Here is a 23,882-nt window from a genome sequence, read left to right as displayed (position 1 = left end):
CAAAAGCTGAAAGGACGGTAGAAAATACTTTGTATTTGAGTCTGTAGGAAAAAGCACCCTGAAAAAGGCACTTGCCCGTACATGTCCATTGTCTGTGTGTGTTTGTCCGTTTGTGTTGTAGTACTTCTTGCAAAGGAAGAAAAGTTGATAATAGTTCCACTGCCCCTGCTTCCAGGACAGGTCCGTCCCGAGAAAGCCGAGAGCATGTCCGGTCGACCCAGCGTCGTGAGGAACAGCTGATGTTGTTCGGCGTTGTCTCTTATCAAGGAGATCTGTGCTTGAGTGACCTCCACCAGCGTGCGTAGTTATATAGTGAAGCCAGAAGAATCCTAAAGAAACAACAACAAAGGACCGTTCAGCTAGCAGAACGTGTGCAGAGGGTCTACCATCCGAGGTGATAAGAGGAAGAGGAATTGGTACCGAACCAGATGATATGTGTTATCCTTTGCACCGCAAAGCAACAGCGTCGTCTCTTTCTCATTTTCTCATCTGGGGGGCGGTGGTGCTTGCGACCGCAGGCTTGCTGGCCCCCAGCCTGCGGACAGGGACCTTGGAGGTGGGTATCTTGGAGCGAGGGGGCTGTGACGTGGGCTGAGCGCCGTGCTTCACGGGGATCTTGGAGTCACGCGGGGAGCCGGCGGCGGCCCGCGGCGGCTGCGGGTGCGGAGCCAGCTGACTCTCCTCCGGGCGCTGGGACGGTCTGGGGGCGGGGACGCCGGCCCCTCGTCCTCTTCCGTCTTGCGGGCTGAGGCGGGGCCTCTCGTCCACCGGGGAGGACGCGGGCGTGGGCGCGGGCGTGGGTCCCGGCGTAGGCCCCGGCGTGGAGCAGGAGTCGGGGCTCCTGTCCCCGTCGTCCCCGTGCGGGGGCGGGTGGGCGTCCCGGACGGGCGGCTTCCCCCCCCGCCCCCCGCCCACGATGGGTATCTTGCTCAGTCCCACCAGCTTCCCCGGGGTCGGCCTCTTCTCCCTGACGGGACCCGGGAGGCCGGTCTGGTGAGGCTCTGCTGGGGCTGGGGCCGCCTCCTCTCTCCTGGCCGGTCGCTGAGCTGCCTTGTCGTACGTCCCAGCCAGGCTCCCTGGTGGCGGTTCTACCGAAGCCTGCTCACGCCCCGGGCCAGAGGGGGTGGCGGTGGGCGGAGGAGGAGAAGTCTTTGGAAGAGGAACTGGGATTGATACGGGGGTGGGGGTGATAGGGGGTGGTTTAGGGACCATGGCGTCCGGAGTTCGGGGAACAGGTGTCGCGGTAGGGAGGATAGGGGTAGGGATGACAGAGGCTGGAGTTGGGGGTTTGGAAGCAGGGGTACAGGACATAGGGGCTGGGGTTGGGGTTGGGGTAATAGAAGATTGGGAAGGGGCAGCAGGGGCTGGTTTGATGACAGGGGGGTCTGGTGTTCGGGTAACGGGGGTGAAAGGGCTAGGGATAACAAACGATGAGGTAGGGGCTTTAGAAGCTGACAGACAGGTCATAGGGGCAGGGGATGGGCTAACAGGAGATGGGGTTGGGGTAACAGGAGACGGGGTACTGGTGATAGGGGTGGTTGTAAAGAACGGCGGGGGTATGGGGAGCGGTGGGGTTTTAGAAGCTAGGGTAGGGGCAGTAGAAGCCGGGGCGGACGGGCGAGGGCTGGAGGAAAGTGTCAGAGCGGAGGCAGCAGCCTGTGAGGTCGCGAGTGGAACTGAAGCAGGGACAGCTGGCGTCTTATCCAAGTGGGCCGGGGCAGCAGCAGCAGGGTGAGCGGCTGGAGCGATGGAGGTAGTGCGGGGCGGGACAGGTGCAGGGATAGACGGGGGTTTAGTGAAAGACGTGGGAGTCGGTGTGGAGGAAAAACTGGAAGGGACGGAGGGGGCGGCGAAAGAAGGAGCATATTTGTCGGAGGTTATGAAGTTTGGAGCGCAAGGGGGTAAGGGTGGTAACGGGGCAGGGGGCAGCACTGTCGTCTTGGGGAGAACGGCCGGGGGGACAGAGGACGGTGGTTTGGCCTGCACGGGACAGGTCAGCAGCACGGAGGCCTTAGGCTCCCCTGCAGTGAAACTGGAGAGGACATAAGGAGGTTGTTTGGCCGAGGAGCTCTGGTAACTCGGGCCGTTTCTAGAATCCAGTTTATCAGTCGGACTGAAGGGCAGGTTGGAGGGGAGGGTGTAGGCTACCGGGGTGAAGGTAAACGGCGCCGGGGCGGCATGGCTGGGGTCCCGCGCCGGAGCGGCGGCCGGGACGGGGGCCTCTGCGGGCGGTTTCACCGTCACAGAGCTCAGGGTGGTCAGCGGGCTTCTGTAGGGCGGCGTGACGCCGGGGGGTTTGGTCGGCGCCGGCTCGGCGGCGGAGGTGGGGTAGAGCGGCGGTTTGGTCGTGATCAGGGTGGAGGTCTTTACTGCCGGGGTGGAGAAGCTCGTTAGCGTCACCAGGGACGACGAAGGCATCGCCGCGGGTTTCTGAGCGGACGACCTCACGGTGATGAAGCTGCTCGGGACAGCGGCCGGAGACGCAGACACCGCTGAGGGAGGTTTAAACGGATGGCTGGACAGGGTGGAAGACTTGATGTCAGCGGCGATGGGGGGGGTGAATGAAGAGGGCGCCGCCGTGGGCTGTACCATGGCCGTGAAGGAGCGGGGGGGGGTCGCGGGGGGGACAGCGGCGGCGGGCTGTCTCGTTGACGTCGCGGCGCTAACGCGAGGGGGGTACGCCGTCGCGGGGTAAGAGCGGACGACGTGTTTGGGGGACGGGCTCGCCGTCGGGGGGGCCTCCTCGGTGTCCCGGGCGCTGATGGCGGCGCTGGCCTTGTCCCACTCGGCCGCCACGTCGGCCATGATGTCTCCGCCCGCGGTGATGGAGTCAAAGGTCAGCAGCGAGGAGATGTCCGAGAGCAGGAAGCTCAGGCCCGCGTCGCCGGGCTCCTGCGGGGTCCCAGGGCCGAGCGAGACGGGCGTGCGCGGGACGACCGCCGAGCCGTAGTCGTGCGACGCGGGCCCCAAGCCCTCGCTCTCCGAGGAGCTGTTGCGGTTGCGCGGCGGCCTCGGGGTGAGGGTCATGTCCTCCTTGATGATCTCCACGCTGTTGGAGCGCGACGACATGAGCAGCGGGCTGGGCGGCGCCCCCGCCCGCTCCTCCTCCTGCTCGCCCTTGTTCGGCGGGAACTTGACGCCGCTGAAGAGGCCCTTGATGCCCCGCCGTTGGCGCCCGGGCGGCGGCTGGGACACGGTCTGCACCTGGCGCTCCCCCCCCCGGCCCCCCTTCCCGCCGCCCCGCAGCCGGAGCAGGAAGCCCATCGACCTGACGGAGCCCATGGAGCAGATGGAGGGGCGGGAGGGGGCGGCGGCCATCATGGACACCCCCTCGTCCTGGAGCGCCCCGTCCGCCTGGCCGTTGGGGCCCGGGCCCCGCACCTCCGGCGCGTGCTCCGTCTCCCCGGGCTCCTGCTCCGGTGGGGATGCGGCGCTCTCCGGCGATCCCTCCGGCGCCTTGCTCCTGGCCACCGTCGCAGCCTCCTTCTCCTCCGCCCGGCCGCGGATGGAGAAGATGCTGCCTGGCTTGCGTTTGCCGAACAGCTTGAAGCCTTTCTTCTTGCCGCTGGGCTGCGAGTCGCTCGGCGGCGGGTCCGAGGCGTCTGACTGTACATCCATTTTGTTCCGGGGGCTTGTTGTTGTGTTCTGTTATGCCGCTCTCTCTGCGTCGCTCCCTCTCCCTCGGTGTGATCTCCTGCTGTGAGAACGCCGTGAACGTTGCTTTGTTGCCGTTACGGGTCGCCGGTCAGCTGACGGCACATCCAGTCCTCTCAGATCTATTTCGGTCCCGCTGCAGAACCACGCTGCTGCCGCTGAATCCGCCGTCTTTCTGTCTCATTCACTGGAGGTTTGTCTCTGCCTCCCTCTTTCCCTCTCGATTGCCCTCTCTCTCTCTCTCTCTCGCGCGCGCGCGCGCCTCTCTCTCTCTCCCATCCTGCTCTTTCTCCTCTGTTGCTCTCTCCTTCAATGCCCCTCCCCTTTTGCCTCTCTCCCTTTTTTTTCTCCCTCTCTCCTCTGGCTGGTCTTGTGCGGTTGCCATGGCAACTGAGGAGCTAAGCAGCTTTCGTCAGCAATGCAGAGCCAGGGGCATGTCGTCAGGCTCCCCCGAACGCCCCTCTCTCTCCTCTCCCCCCCCCCCCCCCCCCCCTCTCTCTCTCTCTCTCTCTGTCTATCACTATCGATCTCACTGTCTCTCTACCACCCTCTCTCCCCTTTCTATTGCTCTATGACTCTCTCTCGCTCTCTGCCTCTCTCACCTATCTCGCTACCTCTATTACACTCGTTGTCTCTCTACCACTTTCTCTCCACCACACTCGATCTATTTATCTCTTTGTGTCTCTATCGCCATCTCTTCCTCCCGTGCTCCCGTTCCCTCTCTCCCCCCCGTGCCTCTCACACTTCAATAAGCAGCGTCTCACTAATAAGCAGGCAGTGTGTTTATGTTTGCCCTCATTCAAACAGAATCAGGCTAACGACCTAGCTAGCATAATCAACAGCTCAGGCAGCATTAGTCAGTGGGACATGCTTTATGTTTAACCCAATAACCTGTTAAGACGATTAAGGGCTACATTCACTAAACCTAATCTGGTTATGTGGATTCAAAAGTCATTTTGCATATGTAAAATAATTGATCCAAATTAAAACAAAGATGTTTGTGGTATTAAAAATCACTTACATTCTATATAATAAATAACAAAATATAACATTGACATATCATATATACAGTGAGATTCAATAATAACAAGACTAGATAATAAAAGACATTTAATATAAATGGCTTTTAAACTAACTGTGAATAAGAAAAAATCCGATCTAATGATTTTCTTGATATGAAATCTTTCATAATCAAAATTAAATTTAAAACATAATCAAAGTGTTAAATGTAAATTCCGATAATATTATTGTCAGTTAAGGTCAGGAATGTAAGTATAAACTCAGTGGAGCAGTTATAGGTTTGAGTCATAGGTTTGTCAAAGGTTTGAAGCCATTATCTAAGACTGGATGTGTCAGAGAACAGAGACTGTTCATTATGACCGCACGCGTCTAATCTTATTACAGAGGAGGAGGATGAAGGAACACAACAGGATGTACAGTAATGGATGACTACAATATTATTTCATACACTATTGAGTAGGCTATATCGATTATAGAACATTTTGTTGTATATCGGCCGTTAGGGTTCGGCATTTACTTTTTCATGATTTATTTAGATTTTATCGTTATAATTAGTAGTGATATAGTACTAGTTATCTGATTCCATTCCGGATCATATTTGGATCCGGATAAAAGTGTCTGCTAAATGCCCTGAATGTAAATGTGCATAAAGGATCTAAATATCAACCTATAGAGACTATAGCAAGATATGATGCTAACACATCTACTAATGAGAAATAAATGACATTGTCAGTTCAAGTTAATATAAATGATCTGTTCTGGCTAAATGTTGACAGCGGTTAGTTTATACACAACAGCTGTTGTTGTTTTGTGTTGTTGTTATTTGATAGTGAAGCTAGGATTACATGCTTATCACATACTTTCATAACTATTAAAGTAGACACTGGTTCAGTTCATTCAGTTAATATCACGAGTATGGGTTAGGAAACTATTACTGCAGCTGATAAAGTTCTGAATTATTCTCATTATACCCAGGGTATTCTCAGACAAATGAAGATGTAAACTTTAATATCTCATTATATCATAATATCAAAACCTACACACACACAGGATCTCAAATAAATCTCCAATCGAGACATTCCAAACAATACATTCAAAGGACTTTGACAAAAATAGGCCTGTATTCCAGTACCATCGGTATTGGTCTACCTTAAATAAAACCATCAGTTATTTTACTGAACAAACAGAAACAATTGCCCATATCTATCTATCGGCTGAGTGCTTTTTCTCCAGGGACAGTTCCCGTTTCTGCTAGCCTGTCTCTTCCATGGGCTTTCACCAGAGATGTCCATGTTGTACGATTTTTCAATGGCAAAGGTTCTAGCTTGTTTGTTTTTTAGGTGGTTCACCTAAGCTTAAAATACAGCACATTAAACCATTGTGCGTGCACTCCCCAATTTATATTTACTACAGTACTACATTTACAAGATAGGAAAAGCTAAACTTTCAAAATGTAGCCTTTTTTGATATTCTATTGATCTGTTGACCACCAGACTACAAATGTCGTCCCTGTTTTTCATTTCAGGAATCGAGTTACCTTAACATAGCGGCCATCTTGGTTCTAACCGCTATTTGGTTGGGGTAATGAATGCGAAATTCCGCATCGTCATCAAAATGGCTGCACGGTGAATAGGCCCATGTTAAATGGTAGTGTAAGGTATGTCTGTGATGTCTCCTTCTCCCTCAAATGTCTCCCGCCTCCTGGTAAGGTTTGGTGTCCTGCAGGCAGACGTGATGGTTCTGCTGGTTGTCCTCCTGTCCATCGAGGGGCAATGGGTCGTAGGTCCGGCGGTAGAGGAACCGGGTGACCACAGTGATGATGAACATCTCACAGATCATCATCTGCTGGCTCAGCACTGGACACAAGGAAACAAATACAACAAACCAACCACCAATCAACAAATGATCAAACTAATAAACTAACAAAGAAATGGCAGCCAATCAAACACCACCCAACCAACCAACCATTCAACCACCACCAACCAAACACCACCCACCAAACCAGCCTTTCAACCAAACATCACCCATCCAACCAACCATTCAACCAACCATTCAACCACCACCAACCAAACACCACCCAACCAACCAGCCCTTCAACCAACCACCTCCCACCCAACGAGCCACTCAACCAACCACCCACCGCTCGACCAACCGCACGACAACAAAACCCGACATGATGAAGACGATGTATTATGTGAGCTGCTGCAGCTGTCTCAGAGTGTGTGAGGCGGGCTGGGACTGACTCGCGCCGCGGGCCTGGGAGGAGTAGGGTGGGGAGCAGGCGATGGTCCCGTTCAGAGCCAGGATGTTGATGATGGAGGTCTGGAGCTGACTCAACACCAGCACCAGCTGAGGAGCACGGCCATGGTTAGCTATCGCATACAGGGTTGCACATACGTTAAAAGATAGAAAGATAGGAGGATAATGATTGAGCTAAACTGTATGTTTAGCTCAAACCTAATGGGCTGGAACAGTATTTACTTATTTAAGCGCTTACAACTTCCAGTGATTTGTTTAGATGCATGTCCTTGACGAGCCGGTAGGGGTTAGAACCAAGAACCTTTCAGTTGGGAGTCAAATGCTTTAACCACTAGACCACTAGATAACTTAAGCACTGCAGATATATCTTCACTCCGTTGAAAGAAAATTAAAAAAATGTATAACCAAAGATACGAGCAGAGAGACTAGCAAATAGTGTCATTCATTTGACAGTGGTGCAAATTAAATCAAATTGAAAGTATTATTTCTAGAAATTGTGTTTCTGAACTCAATCCGATACAGAGACTGGGAGACGATGCCGTGGCCCATGGTAGATGTATGGGGTCCTCGCCTGGGCCTCGAGGCACTCACCTGGTAAAGGGCGTACTTTTGGACCATCCTAACGCTGCGCAGCTTGTTGTTGGTGTTCATGAACATGATGGCGACGGGCCAGAGAGACGTGATGGTCAGGACGCCCACGATGGGATTGATCCAAATAGAAGGGCTGGTAACATCCATCTATAAACAATGGTAATGACACATGGTGTCGGTGACATCCAACTGTAAACAATGTGATGATAGCGACTGGTGACATCCAACTAGCCACAATCCGATCATAGTGGAAGAAGGAGATGGTGAAAGTCAAACTAGCCCCAATGTGGTGATAGTTATAGATTACACACAATGTGACAATAGTGAAACATGCAGTGGTGATATCTAACCATGTCCAATGTGACGATAGTGATACATGGGGTGGTGATATCTATACCTGAGTAGGTAATACATACGATGGAGATCCATATTTACATTGCATACAAGAATGTATGCAATGCAAGCATTTAACTAAACACAGAGGACACTGTGATACGTGTAATGGCGATCTACAAGTGAACACAGAGGACACTGTGATTCGTGTAATGGTGACCTACAAGTGAACACAGAGGACAATGTGATACGTGTAATGTTGATCTACAAGTGAACACAGAGGACACTGCGATACTAGTAATGGTGATCTACAAGTGAACACAGAGGACACTGTGATACGCGTAATGTTGATCTACAAGTGAACACAGAGGACACTGTGATCCGCGTAATGGTGATCTACACGTAAACACGTTTCACCAAGCTGCAATGCTAATCATCCCCCTAGTGGTCAGGTGGGGGCCCACCAGTTCCCCCTGAGCATGCTATCGATGTGAAGGAGCAGAGACAGAGGGACTCACGTCAGACGGGTCAAAGTTCCCGTTGGTCCACAGTATGATAGAGAGGATGGACATGGCTGTCTTCAGGATGGCATACTGGAGGGTCCCTGCCTTCATCCAGAATATCAGCCTCCTGAACACACCACCAGCACGCATTCATACACGCATTGGTCCATAAGGTTCATGTGATCATAGACACTTGATGTATACATAGTGTTCCATAAGGTTCATGTGATCATAGACACTTGATGTATACATAGTGTTCCATAAGGTTCATGTGATCATAGACACTTGATGTATACATAGTGTTCCATAAGGTTAATGTGATCACAGACACTTGATGTATACGTATTGTTCCATAAGGTTCATGTCATCATAAACATTTGATGCATATGTATTGTTCCATAGATTGTCTGACAGAGAAATACATGCCCTCGTCTGACACACTTTAATCAAAATCATCTTACAATAACGTGAGAGCGTGCTGTACATTACCAGTGGGAATCAAACCCCTAACCCCGTGCTGTCACATCTCCCTCCCTTCACTGATTATTTGACTCCCTGTCCTTACGTTTCTTGTATCTCTGATTGTCGTAATTCACCTTAATTGTTTACACCTGTCCCTCCTTATCATTCCTCTCATGGTGTATTTAGTCAGCGGGTTGCGGTTGTTATATCAAGCGTCCATGCATTTAATTTATGCGGTTTCTGATTCCTGCCCCTTAACCCCCAATTATGTCTTTGCCTTCTCAATGCCGGGATTGTTTGCGTGACTACCCCTGTACCGACGCACAACGCTAACCCTAGCTGCAGGATCACTTTGACACCTAAGTACTGTTTTCCAACCTCACCTTTACTGTCAGAATAAGCACCCTCATACAAGTGTATTTATATAGCACCCTTCAACCACAGGGCTATTCATAGAGCTTCACAAAGGAAGGAAGCCCACTTAAACAAACATTCAAATGAAAATCCTCCAAAAAAAGAAGGAAGAAGGCATCACATCTCACTGGTGCTTCTAGGAAGGGGCAGGTGGAGACACACGTACTAGTGGCCGGACCAGCCAGCAGTCTGGATCTGAACCCAGGGGGGTGTAACCGTGTGAGGGGGACCCGTGTTAGACCTGGCCTACAGTCTGGGTGTGAACCAGGGGGGGGGTGTTACCGTGTGACGGGGACGCGTGGGAGACACGGGCAGCAGCAGCAGCACGGCCCCACGCTGATTTTGAACGTCTCTCCAGAGTAACGCTTTAGGAACGCATCGGTGCCCCCGAACTCCTCGATGAGCAGCACCAGCACCTTGTACACCACCACCGCAAAGTAACTGCACACACACACACACAACACACACAGACGCACCCACACAAATCAACGCACACACGCACACAAAACACACGCACAGGCACACCCACGCACACACGCACAGATACACGTTATAACTACAGACACATGTTATACCATATGATGAATTTCATTAAGAACCAATGGTGCCATATCCTTGTAATTACATATAAAACCTGTTCTACCATGTTAGGTTATAACACCCCCCCCCCCCCCCCCCAGATTAATGTATAACTGAAGAACAGAGCTAGGTTCATAAGATGATTTCCTCTTGGCATCGAACCATTGGACAGTATTTATTGCGCGTGGCCTATTGTCTTCAAACAAATTGATTATGGAATGCAGTTGTTTATGAGGCTGTTCTATTACTGTCAACAATCAAAGTGTCTGAAAACAGAACTTACCTGTTGGAAACCATATCCGTGAATATAACCGCTCTGGGCATCCACATCCCAAAGCAGGACATGGTGGCGATTGCCTGGAACACACAGTGAACCACATTTAACTGTGTGTTTCAGGTTTGAACATCATCTCAATGAGTGGAATTCACTGGGAGATCTCTGACCAGAAGCCTTTTCTTCTTTTCCCTTTCATCACTAAGGAGTCAAATGTATGGATGACTGCTAAATTGATCAACATCAACATCTTATTATTTATCTTGTTTAATGTACTTTTAACTAATCTATTTTAGGAAAGTGTGTACATTGAGGATAGTTTATTTCTTGCCGTTCCTTAGAAATGTATCCCACAACTAATTTTGAATTGTTATCTTCCATAGTCATCACCAGACAAGGAAGCCAGCGGGAGCATCAAATGGTCCCTGTAAAGTGGAGCTCTTTACTCTGGCAGTTAAAACAGGTCCGTCCATTAAAGTCTGGCTGAGGATCTTACGGGCGCTGCTCCATTGACCCACATGAGCGTGGTCTTCTTGGGGTAGGGCAGCTTCCTGTAGATGTACGCACACTGCTCCAGATAGAGCAGCAGGGACATCACTGACATGAGGGTCAGCATGGAGAAGAGGACGGTGCCAAACACCCCCAGCCCTGTCCCGGGACACAAGCATCTCAGTTAGGATTGGTTCACCAATGTGATGATGGATTCATTCGTTTATGTTCCACTTTTACACTTACCAAGCGAATTGATCCAAAGTGACTTACGACTGAGACTGGAGACAAGGTTATGAAATATTGATAAAAAAATATATTTATTTTAATGATACGATGATGATGAAAGTATGACCTATTGAAATTATGACAGAATGCACAGCAGCTATAGCAGTGTAATTAAAAATAACGATTTTTAATGTACGTTAACATTGAAATATTTCGATAAGGCCTTGACTGGATCTATGGTACACCTAGAAAAGCTTTTAATTTGTTTAAATGTGTTTGTTAGTATTGGGCCACTGAGTGACATATGTAACGTAACAGCCAATCAGCGTTCAACCGTCAAACTCAGTGCAGTGCAGTCCGGGGTGAACTGCAGCATGGATGAGAAAGTGATTGTTGCCGTTTGCGACTACCGGAGCTCTATATATAATAGTATATAATATAATATAATTGTATATATAATATCACGGCCAAAAGCTCTGTGCGCCATGACCCACGCTACTCTGCCTCTTATTGGCTAATACTCGCTGCATTTACTGATTCGATTGTTGAATAATTTGAATGATGATGTTCAATCATCATATGATATTTATATATATTGATATTATATATATATCTAACGAGATGATTGATGTGGAAGAGAATGATGTGCGTTTTTTTTAATCTAAGGTGAAATATGAACAAGGATTCATTGTCCAATTCAGATCTGAAGTATTTTATTTAAATAAATGTTCAAAAAATTACTGAACACCATGTTTGCCTCATCTATATTTTACATTCATGCAGGCTGCCTGTGTGTAATACCTACAAAAAGCCACTACCAGTAATACCTACAAACTGCTCCTGATCATGTCATGTTAATTTTATAATAGTGGCCCACTCTGGCCCATGCTATGGGTTGCAAATAAGCTGTTCAAAGACACAAAACAAATTACTGACTTGCCAAGTGAGAGAACAGGTGTCATTTCAGGAATAAGGAATAGTTCACTCAAAATGCATAGTTGTTTGTCACTAGTCTGTGGGCCAGTATTGGTTTAGTAATTTCATAATCCTTCCTCCCTGAGATCAAGCAGCAGAAATTATGTGACAATGAGCAAATACTACTGAAGGATTTTTGGGTAAACTAAATAGATTAGTCTCACAAGTCACTGTTTCTAAAACAGGGCGTTTTTCTGGGCTGCGTTAAAAAAGGGCAAACATTTAGAGTATACCCACTTCTCCAGGGAACACTACACCACTGTACGTGACTGTGTTACTATACACCAAGTAGGAGTTTTGGGAAAGAAGGTTGGAGTCCATTCATTCATTCCATTGTGTTTCCATTCACGGACAAGCAACTGATCCCATGCAGAGCGGTTTCAACCGTTGAGGCTTCTGTTTGCTGAGTGCATTAGGGCAGCGATAATGAGCCACTATCTTTTAAAGAGAGATAAAGAAATATGGGTCACTTACCCGTTACCACGTCTATAGCCAACGGTGGTGCCTGCAAACAGGCTGGATCCACCGTGACGTTGTGTTCGTCTTCCATGATGTGTAGATAAAGATTTGGCTCTCACAATACTTGAAATGAGAACAATGTTCCGTAAAGGACTCCCAAATTGAAGGCTAAATGGATTTGATGACCGCAGTACAAAAATAAATCCCCAATCAAAAACATGAATGTTCAGGTTTAAGTAGAATGAAAGTTATTAAATAAAAAGTACATTTGGAAAGGCTGTCTGACAGCTTTTGGCTGTTCGATCTCTTCTTTAAAGTGACTGAGACTGAGAAAGCTTTTAGCTGTTCATTCTCTTTCTTAAAGTGAACTTAGGGTAATAAAGGTGTGATGATACATAGACATTTACGATGTCACATCCTCCAATGGCTCTTCCCCCATTCATTCAACTTGCAGGTACTCTGAGAAAGTCAGTTGTACAGTCAGTGAGTAAAACTGACTGTACAACTGAGAAATTTATTATTGGGGATTTCCGCCAGTTGAAGGATTCAAGATTTTGTGTAGGGATGTAGTGTGACATTGATATTGAGAATGAATTGCGTCTGTTAGGTAGAGCAGTTTGACAACATACTGCTCTTCTTCCCTGAGTGAATGTAATAAATAAGACAACATATACAATAAACGACATTTGACTAGATTTATATAAGGCCTTTGTCCTATTTGAGTTATCAGACAACTATTACCTTGACTTGGCCTATTGGTCTACAGTCTGTGAACAAGACATTGGTGAGTTACCGGTTAGGGACTATGCCCTTCAATTAAACAAACGTATTTGCTCAGGGGTGATCGACCACAGTGGTTCAACCTGAGATGGTAATCAGTCGTTCGATCATAATCTCAAGGTCAGATCAGAGATAAGATACTGAATATGGCCTGCTCATGTGATGTGATGGGCAAAAATTAACTTTCCCTTTTTTTTTTTTCACAGAAAATATATAATTGTGCCATTGATCAACGCTTTGCAAAGGGCGCGTGTATCAGTGCTTGAGTTACTGTAATTAACCCCTTTCCCATTTGAGTCATGTATTATGACTTCCTTTTATGGGGCCTTCCTCTGGGCCATTACACTTTAACCCAGCGGCTGCGCCACATGGAGGGGAAGGACCTGCGGCCATTCACCTTTGCTTTAAGCTTTAATAGGCAACAGTTTGAGATAGAGAGCAGAGGAAACTCCCAGTGCTGACTGAAACCTGAAACCATACCGTGATGAAATAAATGAAATATCACAATGAATTTCTGTATATTTGTATTATTTTCTTCACATTGCTTACTAAAACCATTGGGTGAAGGTGTTAAGTTATGTCAAAAGTAGGCTTATACTTTTATAGAATGAAAATAAGTGAGACATTTGATTGGGTATTTAAAACAAGACATTTTAATTCAGACTTTGAAACATGTACATAAATGTGCTACCATTGCGATTAACTATATACCTATAGTTGTCTTGATTTATACTGTGTCGGCTGTGATTGTGAAAAAGACCACAGCATATTTGAAAAATGACAGTTACTACAAGTAATAAGCGATATCCAATCTCACAGTGAAAAAAGTTATTTGAAAACATTTCTTATACACCAGAACAGAATGTATTGCAGAGGAAATCCAAAATGTTTTGTTATGGTTAATGTGGAACACAATTTAGTTTTGTTGTTACACAAAGTTACTTTGGTTTTAAATGTTTTAGTATCTATAAATTGCTAAACCCATGATCCAACGATCACCATGACAATCAACACCTGTGCCATTTCTCTGAATTAAATGCAACTGATAATCGGTTTGGAGTAGAAAAGTGTATAAATGTATACATTTCGGACCAAATGTCAACCAAAATTGTAAGCAATAAACTTTGAGAAAAACAACCTTCATAGGAGGATTAGCTGATTGCCATGGCATCAGCTAATGGGGATCCTTAAAACAAATAAATAAACAAATTTTACAAACTAAAGAAAATAATTGAAATAAATATTTCATCTTTTAGCTTTAAAGGCTTTGGATTACAGAGCCACTGTGTTTTGCAATTACAATTACAATACAAAAATTGTATGCAACCTATAAGGAAACATTTACTTTCATTTTGAAAAAAAGATTTCTAAAAGAATCATACGAATAGAATCAGATCCACGTATGATATTTGTTTTTTTTATAAAAAGGACTTGATGTTTGTAAAGCTTTGGATAGTTATCTAGACTACGCACCTTTCCCTTTACAACCAAAGTCAACAAAAAAGCAATGATGTAAAAAAACACAAAACAGCAGCTTAACACTGAATGCTAAATAAATAATCGAATAAATAAAAATAACAAATATATGTAGTGCAATAAAGAATGGCATCTAACAACTTCAGCTGTTATAGCAGTGTATATCATCTCATCCATTATCCTAAAAGGCTGTGTGCTCATATCCTTTTTCCTAATTCCCATCCTAATATATCAAATATGGAATGTAGCGCAGAATAAAAACATTATTATTGTAAACAGCATGACTTAGGTGGACTTAGGTTTTAAATAGCAACAAATCAAATCTAACTTGATTTGACAACACAATTAGATAAACCACAGCGCCAATCCCTGAGGTAGGGTGGCGCGGTTTGAAGAAACAAACAAGTAGGTTAGTGAAATAAGTAGTTCTGTTATCTCTCTCATGCATGCTAATGCCTCTCTATCATCCCCAACACACACCATGCCTCGTGGGCCAAAGGGACCCATGTAAACCATCTTCTTTTTTTTTTTTTAAATACTGGATTTACTAATGGCACAGAATGCCAAATTTGAACAAATCGGTAATGTGAAAAAATTTGAATTGATAGCATAGAACCTAAAGAAGATATAAACAAACGACCCGGCCGAAGAACGATAAACAAGGGGTATTGAGACGTAACCTACGAGCTAAAAGCTGTTTGAATATTTGGCAGGTTACAGAGCCCGGCTGGGTTCATACGGTGGAACATCACCTCTCTGTAAATCTGTACCCTCCAACGTGAGGTTGGATTACTAAACCCTTCCCAGATTACCCACCCCGTATGTACCGATTTTGTGATTTGGGCAAACTTGTTTCAACTCATTCCATTCCCAAATGTAATCCGTGTTTACGGTTTGGTTATATGTACGCCCGCGTCGGTAATCTGCGTGTACGGTTTAGTAATCTGTGGCTATGGTTTATCAACAGTGTGTACGGATGGCTCGATTGAGGCTACAGATTTACACGTATTTCCCAGCATGTTACCCTAGCAGGGCTCCGTAGTAAGCTGGGAAACCAATGGCGCCGTGCCCTGAAACTGAAGAAGGTGAGAACGTAATCAGGCCTTTTACATTACACTTAAACTTGTAAATCTCAGAGGTAACTTTATAAAAACAACTCTATGAATATCTGACTCAAAACACAAGCACACGTACCTGTTATACACTCTCCATGGTAACGGAGACTGTTTGGTCTGCAGCTGGAAGGCACAACATTGATGGTTATAATAAAGACAGTTGCTTATTCATTTGTTGTTACAGAATGGTTTCGTTTACATTAACATTTAGGGGGTTTTGCCATCGCTTTATCCAAAGCGACTTACAACCATTCATACACACATTCACACATCGACGGCGGAGACAACTACGCAGGGCAACAGCAAGCTCGTCAGCAGCAGTTAGGGTGAGGCGTCTGGCTCGAGTACACCTCGACACTAGGAGGAGGAGCCGGGGATCGAACTAGAAACCTTCCGGTTACCAGTCAACCCTCTCTACCACCTACTCCCACCCCCCGCAACATGAAACAATGTCATCATGTTTCTTGATGACATGGAGCCATGTCACACTATTGCCCTGGCCACTGGGGGGATTACACACCAGATTTCTCAGAGATCACTGCCACCGTGTGCGCTACACCATTCTCAAGCAGGCTGGAATGGTTTTCTCCGTCCGCAGGACTGAAATAAGAAAATAAGATAATAGCCAAATGTAGACAAATCAAATCACTTCACTTGTTTTTTATGATCATTTGAATAGGACCATTTTGTTCCATTGAATGGAACAAAATACAAAGATATAATATGGAATGGATTTATATAAATTGGCAACATCACCTACATTTTTCCATTTTGTTGGAGGATTTGATTGGCTTGTTCAGGATCTATGTGGACCAATCGTGTGACAAAGGTTTGTCCATCCCCAAGACTGTTTACACACACACACACACACACACACACACACACACACACACACACACACACACACACACACACACACACACACACACACACACACACACACACACACACACACACACACACACAAATGATTAAAGGAAACACACCACTACACCACTACTAACCACCACAGCCAGGGTTGAAGAACTTTGTGAGTCAACTCATCAGACATAAGCACCCTGATTATTACACTTTTCTGCAATTGTTACATGTTTTTTAAATCATTTTGTAAATCATGGTGCAAAGTGGCGTGCAGGATGAGTTACCCTGAGAAGATAGGAAACAGCCAGAGTATCTTCCTGTCTCCAAACACCTCTGCGACGTTCCGGCTGAATCCTAGAGAAAAGCCTTTCTTATCCCGACCATTTCGAAAGATTGGCGACCGCATCGCCTCTGCAAAGAGGACCATTTAACATTAGGGTTAGGGTTAGTTACTAAGAACTAGTAACAGAAAGGTCAAATGTGTCATGTGGGCTGCCAAGGGTCTCGTGAGGTAACGTGGTCAAAACTATCTTAGATATTATTATTAATTAGAGTATTATCTTATTAAAAATAACTTGCTGAGTGTTAATGATGTTGGATGCGCTATCTTGGCGGCGGGCCTAAGCCACTTATAATAGTAAACTAGATCCATGTGGAATTATCATGTGGATAACTGAGGCCTCAACTGGATAACAGCTCCCCATGTGTCCCTGTAGGTCATGGGGAACAGAGGATATGACGGCAATGAGAGGGGACTGAATGAAACGTACCGTAGAGTTTTATGGGTTGGACAGTTGGTATAATGTACACAACTCAAAAAAATAGATACAATTGTTCTAATAGTTTTTAGATATTTTAAATGGGAGATGTTACATCATTAAACCTTTAAAACACATCAGTATGCTTATGGAGGCATCTCATTTACCAGGGATGTCTTCTGACCTTGATACCTATCTGAAAGAACCCTTGTTTCAGTGTTGACAGTAAACAAGCAATTTTTTTGCCATCACGTCTGTCCTAATTTACATAATAAATGATGAACAAATTCCAAGAATAACTGTAATGCGAAATCTATTAAATAATCGTATGGTACTGCGAGACACACAGCCTCTTGGGATATCCTACACAGACCAAGGAAACTATCAATTGGTAATGTATGTCTTTGAAATAATAATGAAATAATAAAACTATTTCCTTATGAAATCTGGGGGGAGGGGGGGGGGGGGCAGTCCAGCGCTGCCACATATTAAGGAATCATATCTCTAGCAGATGGCACCCTACCAATGAGTGAATTGAAAGAACGGCAAGCATTGGCTCAGAGGTGACATTACTTAGTTGCTAGAGGCGTTGCTAGGTTACCGTTGGTGGTCCTGTTCTGGCCTATCAGCCATAGGTGGTAGCTGAAGAGACACAGGATGCTGAGGAAGAACATGGCCGCCACCAGGAACAGGAAGAGGATGTGGAACTTGGCGTGGGTGTCGGACAGTTGTTTCTGTAAAAAAGAAAGTGAGAATGTGTTAATAATTTATTCATTCAAAATTATTTACAAAAAATCATTTTCTTTCAGTGTTTTCAACCTGTGGTATGCGTATCACTGGTGGTACAGACCGGTACTGCATGTAGTATTCTTGATAGACCAAATTACAATAATATAAATAGCTATAAAGAAAATTGAAATTATAAATATTGTAAAAAAAAAAAAAAACAGTAAATGTGGTATTATGGCTTGTTATTATTTCAAAAACAGTTACGCTTTGTACATTTCATACATTTTCCATCAATGTTTTATGTTAATTTATGTTTGCTTAATAAACCCACTCGGAGCATAAGCAGCATTGCTGACCTTTTCTCTCCACTGTTTCCCACTAGACATGGCCTTCTTGCAGTAACAGTTGTGTATAAAGGGGGGCGCTAGCACTCTTTGCTAAACCATTGCATGTGTATTCATATATTTTTATTACGGTTTTCATTTGAGGTGATTGAAGAAAGGTCTAGATTACATTTTAGTGCTACACCTAAAGTCAAAGGTTGGTCAACGCAGACCCGAAGGACCTCATTGTAAATAGACGGATTGATTGACAAGGATGGCTCAAGATAAGTCCTGTCGGATTCACTGCATTCAAAAGAAGGAAAGGGTGTAAAGTTAGCTCTTCATGGGGACAATGGGAGCTCTCATCCTGTCCCCTGGCTGAGGAGCTGAATAACAGCTGCTATTGTGTACAGGGCTAGGAGAGTAGAGCTGTGGTACTGAGAGCAGTACTTTGGTACTGAGAGGAGCATAATGGCACTGTTGGCCTAGAGAGACTTAGCTTTAACTCGCACACCAAGATCAACCATGAGATGGAGCCCTCAAGCAGTAGCTCCATGAACACAGTAATTTGGTTCTCTCTTCTTTGCACTATTAACTCTTTAGTTATTTATAGGCTTTTATCGAAAGCAACTAACATTGAATTTGATTTTAAATACATGTCATTAAAGAGCAGGTAGGCTGCCGACATTGGGTTCACACCCAAAACCTTTCGGAGTGGACATCCCAACCAATAGACTACATGTCTCTGTAGCCTAAATTTGTGATGTCACAATTATATTTACTTCCTGTGGCAGCTGGGTTTAGTTTACTTCTTTGGTGTGTTTCGCAAGGACATGGACAGAGTTTTAGGCAAAGTTTCACTTTAAAAAGTTGCCTGACGCATCATTGGAGAAACAAAAGTAATCTGCACACTTTTTACGCTGATTGCATATAAGAAATATGCCTTTACAACAGAGGGTCAGAATCTGTAGTTCACAGGAGAAAATCTGTGTTTGAAGGTGAAAATATGCCATTAAACGACACATAAGCTTCAGAATAAAATAAAGCCATTTTTTTAATTTGTTTTATTTTTAACCTAGTTAAGATTTCATCACTTTTGTTATAGTAGTATTTAAAACATAACACTGGAGATGTGCCATATCACTAGTCTTGCAAATCAGTCTATATCTAACATTTAAGGTCTGACAGCAGACAGTGAAGGGGTTGTTGTTTCATTTTCTTTTGCTCAAAATTTGACCACTGTTCTCCCACGAGACGTTCTAAAGAATGGTCCAACTTCTGAGGAGGCGTCATTGAATAAATAAAATAAAATGTATGCTTTCATGATCAGAAATAAGATATTGTCTTTACTCACGGTCCAGAACATGATGAAGTATCGGATGACAGTGGCCGAGATGACCAGACAGTAGACGAATCCGTAGCCAAGGAACAACACAAAGAACTTGTAGTTGGAGAAGCCCACGCAGTTATTCACCCTAAAGTAAAGAGCATGCTAAGTCATAATAATACAACAGAATAAACCATTCCATTAAGATAGTTAGTTAGTAGTCCCAAAATCAGACATTGGATTAACATCCAAAATTTGACAGCAGACAAGCGCAAATCTAGGGGAACTGGGAATGAGTCTCTACTGGAAACAATCTGACTGGCGGAACCAGCACACACGTCACATGGCTGACCATTGATGTCGGATCAAGAAGAGGTCTGATAAGTAAAACCTTCCCATGGTCGGCAACCCTTCTCTGCTAACATCTATCGCAACCTCGGCCGGCCCTGGTGAACTAAACCTTTCCTGTAGTTTTGCCTAAAACAATTGTTGAAATCGTCTTCTGAGACCTTCCCCTTGCACTCACAAAAAAATGCATCTTAAGAAGAACATATCAATTATAAAACCGGAAACACTGCATTAGTCCGCCCCTTGCACTCTCTGGTGTCCGACCTAGGTGCTGTGCAGTCTGCCCCCAGACATTCGGCTATAGCATTGTGGAACTTATGGATCTGAGATAAGTCAGTTAGTAACACGTCCTACCAGGGACAGTGATGGTCCATCTTCAGAACACACCTATAGGGAGACAGAGAACCAGAGCCTCAGAGTTAGGGGCTGGTGTATGATGTGGACCCGTGAAGCCCTTGGAGAACATGTCAATGTGATTAAGGCTGTATTAAATAAGATTGAGTTGCTTGGAAAATGGTCCAGAAGGAGCAGAACCAGGAGGAGACATACTCACATCTCGCAGGTGGAGCAGTGATGACAGCGGTCGGGTTTTATCACCTGACAGGAGTCACAGTACCGCACAGCTGTAGGGAGCAAAGCATTAGATGTTATTATCACGGTCTAGTGTGGGGCAGCAGGGCTACACACAGCTTTCTAGAAGGGAAAGGTGAGCTGTGATTTGTAAAAGTATGTTTACGCTCTGTAATCTCATAGGTTCGTATTTTAACGTATAAAGTGTCAGTTTCGGCCACCCTAATCTCAATTTTATGTTCATCAATGAAAATTATGAACCAACTTCAGCCAGATATTACAACCCCTTGAAATAAGACTTATTATAAAAATAATAAAAATATTCAAAAATAATTATCCCCACAAATGTGATAAAACATGGAAAAAGCAGGCAATGGGGCAATTTTTGTTCCCATTAGTTCTTACTACTGGAGCGAGGACTTATTCAGGACTTTGGCTTTCAATTTTGCAAAACAAAACAATGACAGATATCCCTTGATTGCGGCATAGTCTTCAGGGCTTAAGTAACTGAAGTTAGTATGCAAACACCCTTACACATTGTGGTTAGCTTCATAATTGTGATATTCTTTAGCCAATTTCCATTAATTCAGGATAGCAGGGGTTAACTGGAATATTCAAATTTATTTTCAAAGATATGCCAATCCCCCTCCCCTCTCTCTAGCGCCCAAATAATAATGCATTTCTTTCGATCAAACTTAAATTGTGTTATTCTAAGTTTTATACGGACCACATCATATCCTGTTCATTCAGAATAGACAACAATTATTAAGCAATGTCTGGATGTGGAGTGACCGCCAGACCTGATAGTTTACTCATTAGCAAACATATTGTTTGCAATTAGCATAAACGATGTTCATTGTGAACTATCTACAAAATAAAGATCACGATGAAGGCTTACATGTGCTTAATGTAAAGTTGTATTTGTATATTCATCTAAAGTTGTATAAATCTGCTCAAAAAGCATTGCTGTCTAACTCATTACCTTGACAGACCACTGTGCAACATTGAGTTGGTGACATAGTCCACACAAACATAAAATATGTTTCATAGCGTCACATCCTAAGGTTTATGATATTATGTCCACTGGTAGGTCTTACCGCCCCCTGCTGTGCGAGTGTACACCGGCATCTCCAGAGCCACCTTCTTCAGGAGCTCCTGCTGAACCTCCGAACTCTGCTCCCTCTCATACTGCTCCTTCTCTGCCTTGGGAAGACCAAACTGGGACCACAGCAAACAGACCATTACCCACCACATCACAGGAGTGGAATGGAATGGAAAGACAAGATTTATGGTTCTAATCTGAGGATAACAGAAATTCAGCCAATGTGTACATTGTTAATTAACTTGCATTGGAAACAGGCTATAAAACTAACTCCTATATCTATATGAAATGATGTAGATGGATTTTGGTGTGCACATGCGCGTGTGCACACACACACACACACACACACACACACACACACACACACACACACACACACACACACACACACACACACACACACACACACACACACGCGCGCGCGTGCACGTACAGCGTTGGAGGAGGGACAGGCCGGCGTGCTGAGGATGGTCTTCCAGTAAGACCAAATGAACAGGAAGAAGAAGAAGTGGAACACGACCAGGTAGCTGACTTCACAAAACAAAAGAACAAACAAACAAACATATTCAGTGGAACTGTATCAACGTCGCTGGAAACATTACCAGTGTGAAATAAAACACGAGTTACAATGTGCTTTACATGAATATTACACGAGACAGAGGGCGTCAACATAGAAGCAGATGAAAACTATGAACTATTATATGATTACAGTCCATTTCCCAGCACAGAGAAAAGACAAAATGCAATTATAATTAATCTAACAAGTATAAAGCCTTTCATAAATGAAGGCCTAATTTATGTGTGACTTACCTCGTTCTGCATCTCCGGGGATCGTATCTGTTTAAGAAAAAGAAAAAAAAAAAAAGAATGCACTTTGAGATGGGAAATAAAAAAATGTCTATACAATAAAGCGATAGAATAAAGGCCGAGCTATAGCATATCTTTGACCTGCCCCCCACATGCCCATCCATGTCCCCTTCAGCCGCCTGGCACGACCGGCTCGACCAACCAATCAGAGGACGCTTTGTTCGGTGCCCTGGTTCTACTGTCCCGGTCCCCTAGCAACACGCCGCTACCCGGGTTAACGCACACAGGAACTGGTGATACAAAAGTAGTGGTTGCCCAGTACAGGCAGTAGTCCTACTTATCTACTTACAATAACGTTTAAAATGTATGTTTGTGATATTCAAACGTTTGTTTCCATATGTAGGCCTATTTCGGGTACACTTTATTATATCTATATATACCTATCAATTATACAATGCAGCATAGGCTATAACAAGGGAAATGCATTAGGTTACAGTGGTCTCTCATTCATTGAGCTGACGTTTACATAAATGCATGAGGACGTATTATTGGCATTGCATATCGACGTGCTCTACTTGCATATGAATTGGGTATTATATTAACGTTAGTGATATTAACATTGTGCAAAACACGGTCGATTTTCTACAAGACTTGATGATAGACATTTTATTTATGTATCTCTGCAACAATTGGAAGTTTGATTTAACATAAGCGGTTATTAATGGTTATAGAGTCAATTTGACACTGCAACTGGTTTAAATGACTCATACAATTGAATGGCCAAATGTAATTGTTTACATGCAGAACCTAAACATTTTCTAAAGTTAAATGGGTTTAAAGTAGCCTATGTGCATAATGAGCGGGGTAAAGGGAGCTGTTCAAAACATGCTGTTTTACATGACTGGTGATATCAAACAGACTTTAAGATGCACTTCACCATCCCTATGCATGACAAAGTGGCATGTTTATAACTGTGCACTCATGCACTTTAGGTTATGTTTAAGTTAATGGAATAAAAACTTGTTGTTCTACTAAACATTTTCCATTCAACTGACAGGAGTTGGCGACACTGGCCAACTATGAGTTACAAATGATTACTCAACATGAATATGAATACATGTACTTACACACACATAGCTCCACGACATATGCATAATAAGACCAGAAAACAACAAGATTTATAAAAACGACAGGTATCCAGTTGAGGAGCTTTTTGCAGGACTTCACCACATAAGAGGGAGCCATCTTTAATCCGCGTGTAGACAGGACATTTAGCGCTGACGTCACATATTTAAAGGGACGGCTCCAAGGTTGATGGAGAGGGCAGCTATGGGGGTCCGATCCCAGGACGGACTCTGTGTGGTCCGTCCTGGGATCGGACCAGTGTACAAAGTGTATGTTTATATTTAGTTGCAGCCCATTCACGAAGTGTTCACAAATACTGCA

At 44.7% G+C, this 23,882-nt stretch overlaps 3 protein-coding genes across 3 annotated transcripts in view; all 3 read right to left on the bottom strand.

Annotated features, from left to right (window-relative positions):
- Positions 1-3,865, bottom strand: part of LOC115547669 (proline-rich extensin-like protein EPR1) — a 3,896-nt gene extending 31 nt beyond the window's left edge. The window contains exon 1 of the mRNA XM_030362066.1: positions 1-3,865. This exon is cut by the window's left edge and continues 31 nt beyond it. Coding sequence (XP_030217926.1) covers positions 478-3,618 — 3,141 coding nt within the window. The 5' untranslated portion in view covers positions 3,619-3,865 and the 3' untranslated portion in view covers positions 1-477.
- Positions 3,866-5,651: 1,786 nt separating this feature from the next.
- On the bottom strand, positions 5,652-12,605 carry LOC115547698 (organic solute transporter subunit alpha). Its single transcript, XM_030362125.1, has 8 exons — positions 12,256-12,605; positions 10,586-10,737; positions 10,099-10,172; positions 9,519-9,677; positions 8,376-8,487; positions 7,525-7,671; positions 6,918-7,023; positions 5,652-6,530 (listed from the first exon to the last, which is right to left on the bottom strand). Exons 1-8 carry the CDS (start codon positions 12,329-12,331, stop codon positions 6,358-6,360), a joined length of 999 nt encoding a protein of 332 aa, XP_030217985.1. The 5' UTR covers positions 12,332-12,605; the 3' UTR covers positions 5,652-6,357.
- A 1,045-nt stretch (positions 12,606-13,650) lies between these two features.
- LOC115547694 (palmitoyltransferase ZDHHC20) lies at positions 13,651-23,866 on the bottom strand. The gene is made up of 13 exons (XM_030362118.1): positions 23,564-23,866; positions 22,440-22,466; positions 22,063-22,160; positions 21,625-21,745; positions 20,511-20,580; positions 20,312-20,344; positions 19,637-19,757; positions 17,832-17,964; positions 16,757-16,883; positions 16,372-16,458; positions 16,132-16,211; positions 15,691-15,734; positions 13,651-15,572 (listed from the first exon to the last, which is right to left on the bottom strand). Exons 1-12 carry the CDS (start codon positions 23,679-23,681, stop codon positions 15,694-15,696), a joined length of 1,056 nt encoding a protein of 351 aa, XP_030217978.1. The 5' UTR covers positions 23,682-23,866; the 3' UTR covers positions 13,651-15,572; positions 15,691-15,693.
- Between the last annotated feature and the right edge of the window lie 16 nt (positions 23,867-23,882).

This window comes from Gadus morhua, chromosome 7 (assembly GCF_902167405.1).
Source record: "Gadus morhua chromosome 7, gadMor3.0, whole genome shotgun sequence".
Lineage (NCBI taxonomy): Eukaryota > Metazoa > Chordata > Actinopteri > Gadiformes > Gadidae > Gadus > Gadus morhua.
This window is presented reverse-complemented; position numbering and strand designations above follow the sequence as displayed.

What these genes read in the sequence shown, in the direction of transcription:
- LOC115547698 (XM_030362125.1), bottom strand. Translation starts at nt 12,331, where the DNA reads ATGGAAGACGAACACAACGTCACGGTGGATCCAGCCTGTTTGCAGGCA. An exon ending in GGGTCAATGGAGCAGCGCCC is followed by an intron (nt 10,173 to 10,585) that starts GTAAGATCCTCA and finishes TGTGTGTTCCAG; the next exon opens with GCAATCGCCACCATGTCCTG. An exon ending in GGAACTTTGACCCGTCTGAC is followed by an intron (nt 7,672 to 8,375) that starts GTGAGTCCCTCT and finishes CATTGTTTATAG; the next exon opens with ATGGATGTTACCAGCCCTTC.
- LOC115547694 (XM_030362118.1), bottom strand. Translation starts at nt 23,681, where the DNA reads ATGGCTCCCTCTTATGTGGTGAAGTCCTGCAAAAAGCTCCTCAACTGG. An exon ending in CCAGAACAGGACCACCAACG is followed by an intron (nt 16,884 to 17,831) that starts GTAACCTAGCAA and finishes TCCTCTTTGCAG; the next exon opens with AGGCGATGCGGTCGCCAATC. An exon ending in CTCCAACAAAATGGAAAAAT is followed by an intron (nt 16,212 to 16,371) that starts GTAGGTGATGTT and finishes TTCTTATTTCAG; the next exon opens with TCCTGCGGACGGAGAAAACC.